The following is a 14237-nucleotide window of genomic DNA, read 5'->3' as shown; positions in this document are numbered from 1 at the left end:
ATATAGACTGGAATGTAGGTCCTATAAGAGAATGAACTATAGAGTGGCGAACTAGAAAATATAGTTACTAACGATAGCGTCACTTTTATATAAATAGGCGAAAAGAGCGACGAGGCAAAAAGGATTCACGGATAGTCGTCGACAGGTATGTAAAGCTTATCCCTTCTTTCTTTTGGCATGTCCTAGATGTAAGTAAGATATGATACGAACCTTGGGGAAATTCTATTCTCTCTAATTCCAAGCATGACTCATGATTCTTATTCGTTCTTGATGACAGAACTTTTAGGATAGTCGAGCTATTGTTTCGAGTCTATTACATGATTGACTAAAGTATGATGTATAGAAATTCTTACTCCTAAAGAATTGCATAATTAGAGGTATACTTGACTTTCATAAGCTATATCATGTTAAATTGATACATGTATATGAATCCTGAAACGTTCTTTGTTATAGTTTGTAATAACATTTAAGAAGAACTTAACATGATTATTATCCTGATATTCGAGAGCTGATTAGTTTACTTATCTATCGAGTCTCAAAAGATGATTTATATGTATGTGGTTACTTATTATTCTGCTCGTGCTTACCGTTACATCCTTCACTGAGTCCCGGGCCAGGACATGTTTTCGTGCGCATATTCACTGCATTATTCACCGAGTCCCTCACTAGAGGGCCGGGACACGTTATATATATATATATGATGATATGATGACATGATGAGATGGGGATGGCGGCCAGGATGGCATATGATCATTATTCACCGAGTCCCTCGCTAGAGGGCCGGGACACGTTATATATGTTATATACATAATGATTATTTAACTATGATTATTAAACTCTATAATGATATGGATATGATGTTGACACTTATGATTTATGTTCAAAGGTAAGTCTTATGGTTTTCTGGTTGTTACACTGGGTCCTACACTCTTTGTCTCAGTATGATCCTATTTACTATATTTCATGCTTTACATGCTCAGTACATATTCCGTACTGACCCCCTTTCTTCGGGGGGCTGCGTTTCATGCCCGCAGGTACAGACGCTCGTTTCGGAGATCCGCCAGCCTAGGATATCTATTTAGCTACTTTGGAGTGCTCTTTTGTTCCGGAGCCTAGCTTGTGGTATAGATCCCTTTTGTTATATATGTATGTGTTTGTTCAGGGTACGGCGGGGCCCTGTCCCGTCATATGATACTGTCGTTACTCTTAGAGGTTTGTGGACATATGTGTGGGTCTGTATATAGTTGTTGTTTTGCTATGCAGACATGACTTATGTTTTTGGGGCGTACCCATTCGTAGTGACAGCCTTGTCGGCTTGCGTATATATACATATGTTTTGGGATGTTGTGCGTAGTGGCAACCTTGTCGGCTTGCGTAGACATATATATATATATTTGATATGAAAGTTGTAACTCCTCAGGAGACAGGTGGCTATGATATGCATATATGCGACAGTGTTAAGGCAACGTCTTGCCTTTATATATAAATCCTTATTATGCTAGCTGTAGATGATTGTGGTTAACAGGTGTATACGAGTGTCCAGCTCTGGCACTAGTCATGGCCTACGGGGTTGGGTCGTGACAGTGTGAGTGTACATGATGAATTTGTTGACAAGTTTATCACACATGCAATGTCACTTCACCCTTTTCAAAATGAAAGGGTAATTAGGTGTGCTTGTTCTCGTTGTTGGTGTAAGAAGTATTGGAAACCGGAAGCAATTAGGGTTCATTTATATAGTCGTGGGACTTATGTTTTAGTTTGGATTTCATAATGGACTTATGTTAAAACTATGTAGAACTAGTTAATGGTACTTTTAGTTGGACATTTAAATATTTTTGAACTTTGAAGGTCTATTTAGATCGTATTTGATGTGTTTAGACAGTGTTTGATTGTTACTTAGGGTGATTTTATGTGTTGTAACTCTTTTAGAATTGATTTAGAGCATTTTAGTGCTGGTTTTGAGCAGGTTTTGGTGCTAGTTTTTGTATTGATTTTGTGCAGGTGTGGCTGCAGAAAATGCAGCAATTGCATGCAGGAAATTTTCCAGAAAATCGACGCAGTCCGTCGGTTTTCTAGAAATTAATTCTGTAAAATTTCTAGAAAACCGACGGACTGCGTCGGTTTTTTTTTATAAAATTTATATTATTTGTTTTTAAATTTAAAAAATTAAAAATTAAAAATTAAAAAAATGGGCGCAGTCTGTCGATTTTTTTAATTTTTTTTATTATTGGATAAAAAACCGACGGACCGCGTAAGCGACGCAGTCCGTCGCAAAAAACTGTCGCAGTCCGTCGGTTTTCAAAAAGCGAGGCTATGAAAACCGACGGACCGTGATGGGTCGGTTTCAATGAAAAAATCGACGCGGGCCGACAGTTTTTTTCCGTCTATTTTTGACAATTTTTTAGTAGTGTTTAAAACAAGTCGTACGTATTTGTATGGTTGTAAATCATTTCATTAAGTGTAAAAGAGAAAATTTTAGTTAAATTATTTCTAAATATAAAAAATGTATAATTTTTTTACAGAAAAAAAGGAAAGTTTATCACATAAATTAGGACAAATGAAATAATAAATAGGGGTAGTTTAGTAAACTTCACATTGTATTTATTAATTTCTTAATGGGCGTGATTTTTGCAAAGCTAATACTTATTTTAGTACGCAGGGAGTACGTAGGCTAAAAACTAGTTATAATAATGAATCAATAATTAAAAATATCAGTACCAAACTTTCACCAAATTTTCTCCACCTGCATTACTCATGGCTTTTCCTTGATTTATCTAAATCTCCTTACTAAAACTATTAGTGTTTGATAACAAATACAAAATTACTCAACAAAAGAATAATTGACAGATGTATAACATATATAGGTGTGTGAAATCATGTATAATTTATATATGCCAGCTATGGACTGTTGTTATTTTTGGTTGAGCAGCCAACTACATAACTTGTCTCTATTGTAAACTTGTTCAAAGAGGGGCCTAGGACACGGAGTGTAGATTTTCCATCTTTTAGTGCCACTGTTTAAGTTTTGAGATTTCTACTTAATAATCCCACCATAGTACCTGTGCTATCTCACCCATTTTGTTATGGGATGCTACATCATTGGGTGTTGAAGTTACAATTATTCAGTGAAAGTGACTTTTTGGATGAATCTTTAAACTAAAGAAGATGATCTAAAGCTCTTTATTCTTTGTATCATTGATGAGTAAAGAATAAGAAAGGACATGAAGAAAGAGTATGATGAGGGAATTGGTTGGAGAAGATTTTCTTAAATGGAAAAAGATATAAAACTAATGTCTTTACACATTAAAGTTAGCAACACGTTAGGTCCTTGAAGTGCCGGCTTCAGGGTGAAGCTGATAAAGCAAAGCCTTAAGCCCCAAAATTTTTAGGGCCCCATTTTTCACTATTATAGATTTGTAAATTAGTTTTTGAAATAAAATCAGTATTTTAAAGTAAAAAGTATAATTTTTTAATTCAAAAATAAAAGAAAATCTTAAAATGGATTTGAACAATTCAAAGCATATGAAAAATGATTACTAGTGCTATCTGAAAATCGGTTGGTAAAAACAACGATGTATACATTTCATCCACGAGAAATCGTACTGGTCATATTCCAATCAAGTTTATTTCATGGGATGCAACGAGATGCACGTGCGCTAGTTTTATTGAATATATTTGAGACCCCTTATTCAGATTTGACTTTAGGTCACTAATTTTATTGAGCCAACCCTGATTCTTGGCACTAACATTAGAAAAGTAGAGCTGGACTCTACCGAAATCGAAATTTCTACCATTTTGGGATGAAGAGTTTTGATGAGTTTGGTAAGAAAGCTACTTGGACAAGTAAATACATATTTGCCCGTTTAAACTTCAGGTCTCATGTGTAGGATTGAACGAATGTATCTGAGCAGTTCCAATACCAAGACAAGTTTGCTCATTGTAATAACAATAAAGAGGTACGTACACTAAACTCTCGCTATGTGCATGATCTGAAGAAGGACCGGATCACAAGGGTCTTACCTTGCATTTCTGCACTAAGCTCCCATTATGTACGTATTGGTTGAGCGAAAATTTTAGTTTAGAGAATTCGAAAATATAAAGAAGTAGACAAATAAAGAATCCAAAGAAGTAGACAAACTTAATCCGAGAAATGATTTTTCCGAGGGGATCCGAAGCCCAAAAAAAAAATAAAAAAATCCGGAGCATCGAGGAAAGGTGCGGGTAACGAGTTGAAGCATGTGGCTTTTTAAGTTTTCTTGCCAAACTCAAACTCTTCACCTTTAGCTTAAAATGGTTTAAATTTTACTCTTGGTAGAGTCCGGAGCATCGAGGAAAGGTCCAGCTCTATTTTTCCTTTTCCCTTAATCTATTTTGCTTGTTTGCTTCTCATTGGAGTTAACATGAAGTGGACTTCTCTCCATTTCTCTTTTCTCTATTTTTTTTTAAGTTCTATTTTAAATTAGAGACACATGACATGTGTTAGAATTAATGATTAAGATTTAATTGACTAAAACAAGGCTCTAATCATAATTTATATAATTAATAACTTATCCATAAATATATTAAAATATTTTCTCTCTTTTCCTATTTTAATATTCCATCTTTTCTTCAATCATGACAGCTCTTTAATGTGATATTTTCCAGAATATAGACAACTCTTTCAGAAATATACAATTACAGAAATATACAATTACCAATTGAATAATGGAGTCTATATTATGTGAATTAGTAAGCATCATCATTAAAAAAAATGAAAAATATCACCAATTGAATAATGAGTCTATTAGGGGAAAAAAAATAATCGGATAAAATAGAAAAGATATTTTACTGGGTAGAAAAAGTAAATAGGAAGAGAGAGAAAAATATTGTTATTAATTATGTAATCATGGTTAGGATCTTGTTTTAGTCAATTAAATTTTAGCTATTAATTCTAATTTATGCCATGTGTCTCTAATTCAAAATAGAATTTGGAAAAAATGAAAAGACGGGAAATGGAGTTAACATTGATTCCATTATGAATCCCACAAGTAATATCACGTGACATTTGGAAGTATTCCCTAATTATGATGCTTCTTAGAAGCAACAACCAGAACTTCAACTTCACTCTATTTTATTTATAACAAACTTGAAGTAGTAACACTATCCATTAATCAATGACTAGGACTAGCAGCAAGAAAATCAATCAAGCCACAATTTCAGCACTAGTAATAATTTTAATGAGCCATTAAAATTTCCTCATACGCTAAAAGGACATAACACTTATAAGTTGAATATCCAGAAAACAATAACAAAGAGATAAAAGTATCAATTTTGATGCCTAAAGCATCAACATCATAACAAATATTCATAATAAGTCATTTGCTGTTTGTTCCTTCAATCAATATTGATCCTCAGTCAATGCGTATTGCTGGAGGATCTGAGTGCAAGCAGAAAGAGGTTCGTTGGAGAGGAAACCCATGTTGTTAGCATAACGAACGTCAGAGATCATGCCATTGTTGCGGGTGAGGACGACACGGGCACGGTCACGACCAGCGTTGGGGACCCCACATTTTTTATCTGCGCTCTCAACGAGGACAACGTCGCAGACATCATTGCCACAGTCACGGTTCACAAGGATGTTGTATTCACCCTGTGAGTTGGTCACACCATCAACTGAGTATGTGATTTTGTTGCTGTCCCTGTGTCTGCACTCAACTCTAACCTTAGATCCTGCCCATCATAACCACAAATGTTAATCCTACAGTTATCATGTAAACTAGCACCAAACAAAAACGGATCTAGGATTTAAGCTGTACGCGTCCAATTTTTTAGGCTCTTAGTATTGAACCCTATATATATATTTTAAGTTATGGGTTCATATCTACTATCTGGTGCAATTTTAGTTGATTTTCACACAAATTTATGCTCTATATTGAAAATACTGGATTCAAGTGAACCGGATATCAGAAGGCTACATCCGCCTCGGCAAGAAATGCAGTTTACAGTAAGGCATGACACAATCAAGTTTTCAGTATCAATTCAGAGATCAATCCTTAAGTTTAATTTATAAATGTAAAAATTACATAAGAAGAACAGTGGATCACAGCTTTTATAATAACAATGTTTTCAAAATGTATGCAAAAGTTATTACTAGTAAGAAGTAGGTTGAGTACTGATCTACATATAGGATACCTGATTCTTGAATAGAAAAACAAAGAAATTCCCATTCTGCAACTAAGCCCATAGCATAACTTACACAGGCATATGCATTTAAACTCTATAAATTACAAGGGGTCTGTTGCAGAATCTGCTAGTAATTGGTGAGAAACTAACATTTCCTCAAACACTAAGATCAAGAAATCTTCAACTAGAACAAGACTCACAGCACAAAGACATGAACGTTTCCATTGTTACTGTTTTCTTGCCCTATACAATATGATTACTAGTATATCTATATACTAGATCTGCAAATGGGAGATCAAGAAATCACAAAAAAGACAGAAACTTGAACAGATCTTGAAACTGGGAATAACCAAATTAAGCAAGAACAGGGGAAAATGCAAATAACAACACACCCAATGTAATTTTACAAGTGGGGTCCGGAGAGCGTAGAATGTAAGCAAAACTTAAGACCCTCGGGTCAAGTAAAGCATTTCAAAGCGGTTTCAAAAAGAGAATACGAAAATGAAAGCAGTAACAATAACGAAATAACGAAGCAGAAGAAACACAAGATAATCACAAGGAAAAATACACAATGGTTGAATTTAGTGTTTACCAGCAAGGTACTTGGTAGCAGGGGTTTCAAAGCCACATCGACAAGTGTCACAATATGTTTTACCCTTAACAAGGAAAGGGTTCCCAACAAAAGTGGCAGTTGCCAAAGAAACAGACAGTAAACAAAGAACAACAAATGCAACCAATCTTGCCATTTCTTGAACACAAAAACTCTTTAACTTTCTCTACTTTTTGCTACTTCTTGTTATTGTCGTTGAAGTGAATAATAGAATTGAAGAGAGAGGGAGATGGGAAGTGAATATAATGGGGAAAGGCGTCGGTGGATGGGCTGGCAGTTAGTAGTAAAGTCACATGGGGGGCCATTGGGAATCAAGTGAATATAATTAAGAAAGTAAGAAAAACAAAGCGCGTATTATGGCAATCTATTTCCTTTTTCTTTGTCAAGTGGCATTGGTAACGAAGGATGCATTAATTTCGGTGGGTGGGTTCCACCTGCACCCTTCCTTTTCCTTACGCGGAGATCTGTGTTCAGTTTTTGAGTTACTTCTACTCTTCTACTACAACGATTACGGTAGTGCTACTAGTCAGTAGTTACTCCCTCCGGTCATTTTTACTTATTTACTTTGACCTTTTTATGTTATTTAAGAAATAATAAATAAAATACATAATTTATCAATGTATTCATATTAATTGATATATATTTTTATTGGATTTGAAAAAATGATTTAAAGTGAGTAATTAATACTGTGAATAAGATAAGAAAAAAAAATTGTCTTACCTTGATATGCTAAAAGTACAAGTAAAAGTGAAAATATATTTTTGAAATACTGAACAAGTAAAAGTGAACAGAGGGAGCACTTCTTAAGTTCACTTTTTTTAATTATTACTCATTGTAATATTTATAAAATAAAAGCAATTTGTTGGATCGGAATACTGCAATAAAATACAGTATAGTTAATTACAACTTCTTATTTTTCTCCCAAACAACCCACAAAGATAGTTGTTCAAAAGAATCCTCAATATTCCAACATTTCGCAAGTGAATTCCTCCTTTTTTCTTTTCCACTAAGATTTTGGTGTCTATTTTTAGAGATGCGCTTTCAATAGAATTTTTATCATTCTTAGAAACTCTAACCTGAAACCTTCTAATTGAGGATGAAGTAATTACAACCATCTCACCACAACTTATGTGGTGGCAAGTGAACTCCTACCATTAGTGGCCGAGTCAATTTTCACAAAAGAAATTTGGTCATAGTTTCTTCCATTCTTTTACCTTATTTTCGAAGTTTCCTATTTATTCCATAACATACTACTAACACTTTTGATTAGTTAAGATAATGGTAAGCTGTTTAAGGATAAATATGAGTGGTTTTTTCGAAAATGTCAAAGTACAAAAATTCGAACTAATTAAACATAGCTGAAAATTATATATCAAGATATATTTTTAAGTAACTCTTTGTGGAAATCTTTTCATTTTTCTTCTCCAGTAAATTATAAATGAGGTGCAAGTACTTGCATGACTGGTGGTATACAGTGAAATGCCACTCAAAAAAGAAAAGAAAAATTGTGCCGGGCCGCCAATTTAGTTTTTGTTGGTCTTTATTATTTCTCCTTTCTGGTAGCGAAAAGAGTGACTTGCCAGATTGGGCGCTATATGAGATACGCCGCATAATAGCAATTACTCATAATTTCGGATGCTTCGTTACAAAGAAAAATACTTAAAGGAGAACTTTCCCTTAATCATTCCTTGATAGAGATGAATTTGATGAGAAAGAAACTACAACACCTAAATAAATATAATTTTTTCACTTTCAGGAACAGATTAGGTACGCACAAAATCTATGCGTGAAGGGTAAAATATATTTTTTCACTTGAAGATTGTATTGTTATTGTAATTTATTATTGTATTGCTTTGAATTAGTATTGTAATTAAATGGAATGAATTATTTTTTAATTAGTATAGACCTCTCGTATTGGATGAATTATTATTAAATCAAATATTTAAATTTGTACATTCAAATATAATAAAACACTTAAATCAAAACCTTATAAATATTACAAGTTTCAAAACTTGCTTCGGGGCACTTTAGAACCCCTAAAACGACGATCCAAACGTTTAGGTGGACTTGATGTAATGAGCCGACATTATTGTACGGAAAAAAAGATATTAAGTTTTATATAAAATATTGATATTTTGGGATTTTAAAACATGACTAATCTTTGCCCAAAGTATGGAAAAAAAGTGATTGGAAAGGTAACGCAAAAAAAAAAAAAAAAAAAAAAAAAAGTCACACCATTAACGCACAAAATGCGTGCGTGAAAGTGATCCATACATACTACTGTTCTTTTTCAAAATTCTTTTTGATGACCTCATCCAGGGAGAAAATTGGATGACCCCATTCACGCACAAAATTCGTGCGTGAAAGGCCAAAAACTATGTTTTTGCAGTTTGGTCCTTTCACGCATGAATTTCGTGCGTGAATACTACTTATGTTTTTTTTTTTTTTTTTTGTACTAGTTTGATTCAACTTTTTTTTTGTGCTATTTAAGTCACGGATTCATACATATCGTGATCCAACTGTGAATTTCAAATGTGTTAAACTAATGTCAGAAGATATAACATAAACTAAAATCTCAATCCCCTCTATGTGTATAATTAAGGTCTCCTAGTTAGTCAAAGTTTTACAAGTTGTAAGATGTGAAGTGGGAAAAGTGTCATTTAATTTGATCTAAACACCTACATGTGCAACAGCTAACTTCATGCATGAAGAATCTAATTTTACTATTTGTGTCAAAGGTAGTACAGATCCAAAAGCCTGCAGTAGATTGCGGTTGACTTAAGCTTTGAGGATTCAAATGATGACCCCCTAAGTATTACTCCATCCGTTTCAATTTATATGGACCTATTTGACTGGGCACGACATTTAAAAAAGAGAGAAGACTTTCGAAACTTGCGGTTCAAAATAAGCCTTGAAAATTTGTGTGGCTATAAATCATTCATAAAGTGAATTTGTTTCCAAATTAGGAAAGAGGTCATTCATTTTGACACGGACTAAAAAGGAAATAGGTTCAAACAAATTAAAACAGAGGGAGTACTAATTATTTTGGTAACTTTTTATAAATTATTCTTAAAAGAACTGATTTTGTGAATCTTCGTGTGAAAAATTGTCGTAGTAAACACGGTTGAGTACAGCTTTGGAGGGAGATCTTTCATATCTTTTGAGATCTACCGTATAATATGGGTTAAAAAAAAGCCAAAATAAGTTATTTTAACCTTTTTACTAATTCTTAAACCTCTTTCACCACGAGGTACTGCAGTGAAAAAAAAATTGATCTAATATATCGTAATCGATGAGCTAATATGTTGGTTAACCGTGTTTTAAAACACGGTAAAACATCATTGGCTTATCAAATTGTTGAAGAGTTCGGAACCTAAATAATGGAGAAAAAAAGTTAAATGGATCGAGATAATGGCCAAAAAACTATAACCGTTCAAACCTTAGTGCAATAACGGCCAAAAAAATATAACCGTTCAAACTTTAGTGCAGTAATTTCATGTGCTATAGGGGCCTGGCTAACGTCCCAGGCCTAAAGGTCGTTAGGGATTCCTTGTGAAACGATCCACTTGGTCGTTTTATGCCTTTTCACTTTTTTTCTTTTTGAAATACCCTTCCTGTTGTTTCATCATGTCATTTTCTTGTAGGGATGGGTAGGGCGACTCTTGAGACAATCGGGTGACTTTCAAACTAGATTTAACAAATTTGGAAGTTCTTAAGTTAAGGAAATAAGGAAGTTTGATTAAAGTCCACATAGGGGGTAAATGGACCCGTATTGGAGTTTCGCCGATTTCATTATATAGGTTCGAAAAGTGATTTATGACTTAGTTGAGTAGTTAGTTCGGGTCCCTAGAGGTTCGTGTGTGATTTAGTCTTTCGGTTGGAAACTAGTTAAGTTTAAGGATTTGGGTTGGCCATGATCATCATCGGGTCAAGACGATCCTGTTTCAATGTTTCGAGTGCGCGAGTAGATCTGTAGCGTGTTTTATGGCTGAATGCCTATTTGATTTGTGTCCAGGAGGTTCCAAATGAGTTTTGGGTGTTGAATCGAAGTACGGGGAGATTTTGAAGTTGGTGTTTTCTGGTGCCATGCACGCTTCTTCGCGGTCACAGAGAGGGTGTCGCGATCGCGAAGCTCTAGAGGTGAGCTTACACAATCGTGGTCTGGCTGATGAGGTTAGCAGAGGCCCTGGTGGATCGGGTCCGGGTTGTTCATCACGATCACAGGAATTGGCCTCGCGATCTCGATGAAGGAAATCGCTGGGACAATGTATTAATTTTCAACTTCGAACTTAGACTTCATAATTTCATATTTCAAGTTCTAGAGCTAGGATTGAGGTGATTTCAAAGGCATTTTGCTCTTTTAAGCTCGGGGGTAAGATTTTAATCCTAAATTTGATGCTATCTCTTAATTCCTCTCTTTAATTAATGATTTAAACTATGATTTGGGGGTGGGAAATTGGGGGTTTTTGGCTCTAAAGTTGAAATTAAGCTTTTCTTTTAATTGGAATCCAATTAGTGGATGATTTTGGGTGATTTTCGAGATTTAGACTAATAAATCATGGGTAAACTAATTTTCTTATAAAATTTCAGTTTTGCCCTTAGGAGCTCAAGATTGACTGTTGGGTAGGGGTGGGCGTTCGATTTCGATTTTTTCAAAATGAATACTGAACACCGAACTGAATTAGTTCAGTTTCGGTTTATCTAATTCGGTTTTTCCGGTATGGGCCTGAAATATTGGGCTATTTTTCTGCTTGTAAAAATGGACTTCCTTTTTAATAAAAAAAATGAGCTATTGTATGTTTTTAAATTCAAAACGTGCTATTTCAATTCATTGGGACTGCTTTTCTCCATCTCTAGCTTCCAGTTAACTTCTGTTTGAGTCAATGTGGATTTTAAAGCTGAGAGATCAATATCTTCCTCACTCGCCATCACCTTGTCTGTTAGTTTAGGAGCCTATAAAATAAAATAAAAATAGGAATATTGGGGAGTAGTAACTAGTAGAAGACGGTCAAATGAACCACATGGGAATCATATCAAAAGTTTAACTCTAATCACCACCATGAAGTTCTCGCCTTATGATAAAGAAGGTTAATTATATAAAGATCCTTCCAAGGTGATTTTAACGGCTTTCATGCATAGCAGAATATTCAGATAAAAACGGCTAAGCTAAACTCTGTTAGAATTAGTTGAAGAATTCCCACTGATAAAGCATATGAAATTTAAATCCTAAATCTACCTCTATGTAAACAACTACTATCAGGATTTCCCTTGACATCCAAACTTTAAGCAGTCTAATTTCATTCATAAACTCCCCATAAAGACTGCATTTCCAAATAAAGTTTATTAAGATCACTATAAACTTATACAAATTCGTGGAAGGCTGTGCATAAGCACGCCTAAGGGAGGAAATTAAAAAGAAAAAATTGGCAGGGTGTTTAGGTGTCACTCAACTGAGTACATCCATATTAGTCCAAAATCCAACTGCCAAAATGGCTTCTTTGATGAATCAAGATCATAAAAATTCAAGAAACAGGAAGTTAGGAACCCCATTATTCATATAGTAACTGTTCAGTTAAATCGAAGTACCGATAATGCATAATCGAACACCGATTTTTTATTTTTTTTAAAGAATCGTAACCGAACCAAAAAATCAAAAAATTGAAACCGAAAAATTGAATTAATTCGGTTCAGTTCGATTTTTCGATTTTCGGTATTTATGTCCAGCCCTACTGTGGGGTGACTTTTGGGATCTGGGAAATAAGTGATGGGAATAAAATAGACCCGCAAAAATAATATTCACGGTATTAGTGATAAACGCGGAACACTAACTTATGGTTAAATCAGCAAGAATAAAATGCAGCAATAATGACACCAAGATTTTACGTGGAAACCCTTCTGAATAAGGGAAAAACCACGGCCAAGAGGAGCAGCTGATATCACTATAGAGGAATTTTACACTGTGTAGTAACGAGTACAAATACTCCTAAGACCACTACACCCTCAAAAGAAATAACACTCTTTTGATTTTCCCACCTCACTACAATATCACTCACACTCTATTTTTCTTCACAGACTATTTTCTTACAGTCTATGAAATACCGCACTTTTACTCTCACTCAGATGTATTGTCTGAGATTTTGGTGTGTAACAAATGAACTATAAGCTGCCTATTTATAGGAATGAATTTCCTATGATGAGATAAGCGCTTACATCCTTACATCATGACTATGATGAGGTAAGCGCTTACATCACGCCTATGATGAGGTAAGCGCTTACATCACGAAAATGTGAACAAAAGAATTAGCTTGTTGTCCAATTCCACAATTGCTACCAATGTGATTTTGTCAAAGGAAGAAAAATCTTCCTTCCTTAAAAATATGGGATAGGGGACTCGACCCCACAATAAGTATAGTAATATGAGTGTCTACGGACTTGTATACTCATGTAGTTTACTCAATTGATAGATTGTGATCGATTCGAGGCTTCGGATTTCTTGAGGTTCGTGGCACGTTGCTTAGAATTTGAGGTATGTTAAGACCTTTGGCTTCGGTTGAGGGACATTTTCGTTAAAGTAAGGCCAAAAATGAATTATTAAAGAGGGAAGGGCATAACGGGGGGTCTCATATCCATGATATGACGGCATTGATACGAGTATCGGTGTTATGTGATGGGCAGTAATGTACTGTGTAATATGGGTCATGACCCAAGAATAGCAAAGCATATGGGCATTAACTGTTAACTGCTACTTTCTTATACTTGATTATTGGTTGTGTTTGACATTCTAACGAAACTCGGACACTCATGATAAAACATGCGGTTGGATTAAACTTGAGATTGTTGACTAATAAGTCTGATTTCTATTGAATTTACTTGAACATGGCGGCAATTAATTTGAGACATTTATTCTGTTATGTGTTATATCATGCTCATGCATTATTTGGATTATATCATCCAAGAGATCGGGATTTCAAGGTAAAGGACAGATTTCGCTGCAAAAGGTTGGAGCATGGTATTTTGGCCTCATAAGTTCGGTTGTATGGTATTTTGACCACTTAAGATCGTTTGCATGGTAAATTGGCCTTTTAAGTGTTGGAGCATGACATTTATCTTGGGAGGCCTGTGCCCGCTGTGATTTAGAGAATCTGATATTCAGGGTGGTACATGAACTTAGCGGTCCCCCACAGGTCACATCTTCCGTCCAGTCTCGGAAGCTCTGTGTGTATACAGAACATACTATGTAAAGCTATTACTAAGGGGTCGTTTGATACGCGGACTAAATTTTTCTGGGATTATATTTCCAGGATAATAATCCCGGGACTAATTTATTCCATCTGGGAGATGGGATAAAATAATGCCGAGGTTAGTGGGATAAGGTGGGATATCCCATCCTTAAGATTATGCTTCATTTTATAATTTGTTTGGTAGAAGGTATAAATTATACCTTCTACCAAATATGGTACAAAAT

The 14237-nt window shown here is 34.8% G+C and overlaps 1 protein-coding gene across 1 annotated transcript; it reads right to left on the bottom strand.

Annotated features, from left to right (window-relative positions):
* Positions 1-5093: 5093 nt before the first annotated feature.
* Positions 5094-7044, bottom strand: LOC132613789 (pollen-specific protein C13-like). Its single transcript, XM_060328015.1, has 2 exons — positions 6755-7044; positions 5094-5709 (listed from the first exon to the last, which is right to left on the bottom strand). The coding sequence occupies exons 1-2, from the start codon at positions 6906-6908 to the stop codon at positions 5378-5380; spliced, it is 486 nt and encodes a 161-aa protein (XP_060183998.1). The 5' UTR covers positions 6909-7044; the 3' UTR covers positions 5094-5377.
* Between the last annotated feature and the right edge of the window lie 7193 nt (positions 7045-14237).

The sequence above is a fragment of the Lycium barbarum genome, chromosome 10 (genome assembly GCF_019175385.1).
Source record: "Lycium barbarum isolate Lr01 chromosome 10, ASM1917538v2, whole genome shotgun sequence".
In the NCBI taxonomy this organism is placed as follows: domain Eukaryota; kingdom Viridiplantae; phylum Streptophyta; class Magnoliopsida; order Solanales; family Solanaceae; genus Lycium; species Lycium barbarum.
The sequence above is the reverse complement of the archived record's forward strand: the minus strand, read 5'-3'. Positions and strand labels throughout refer to the sequence as shown.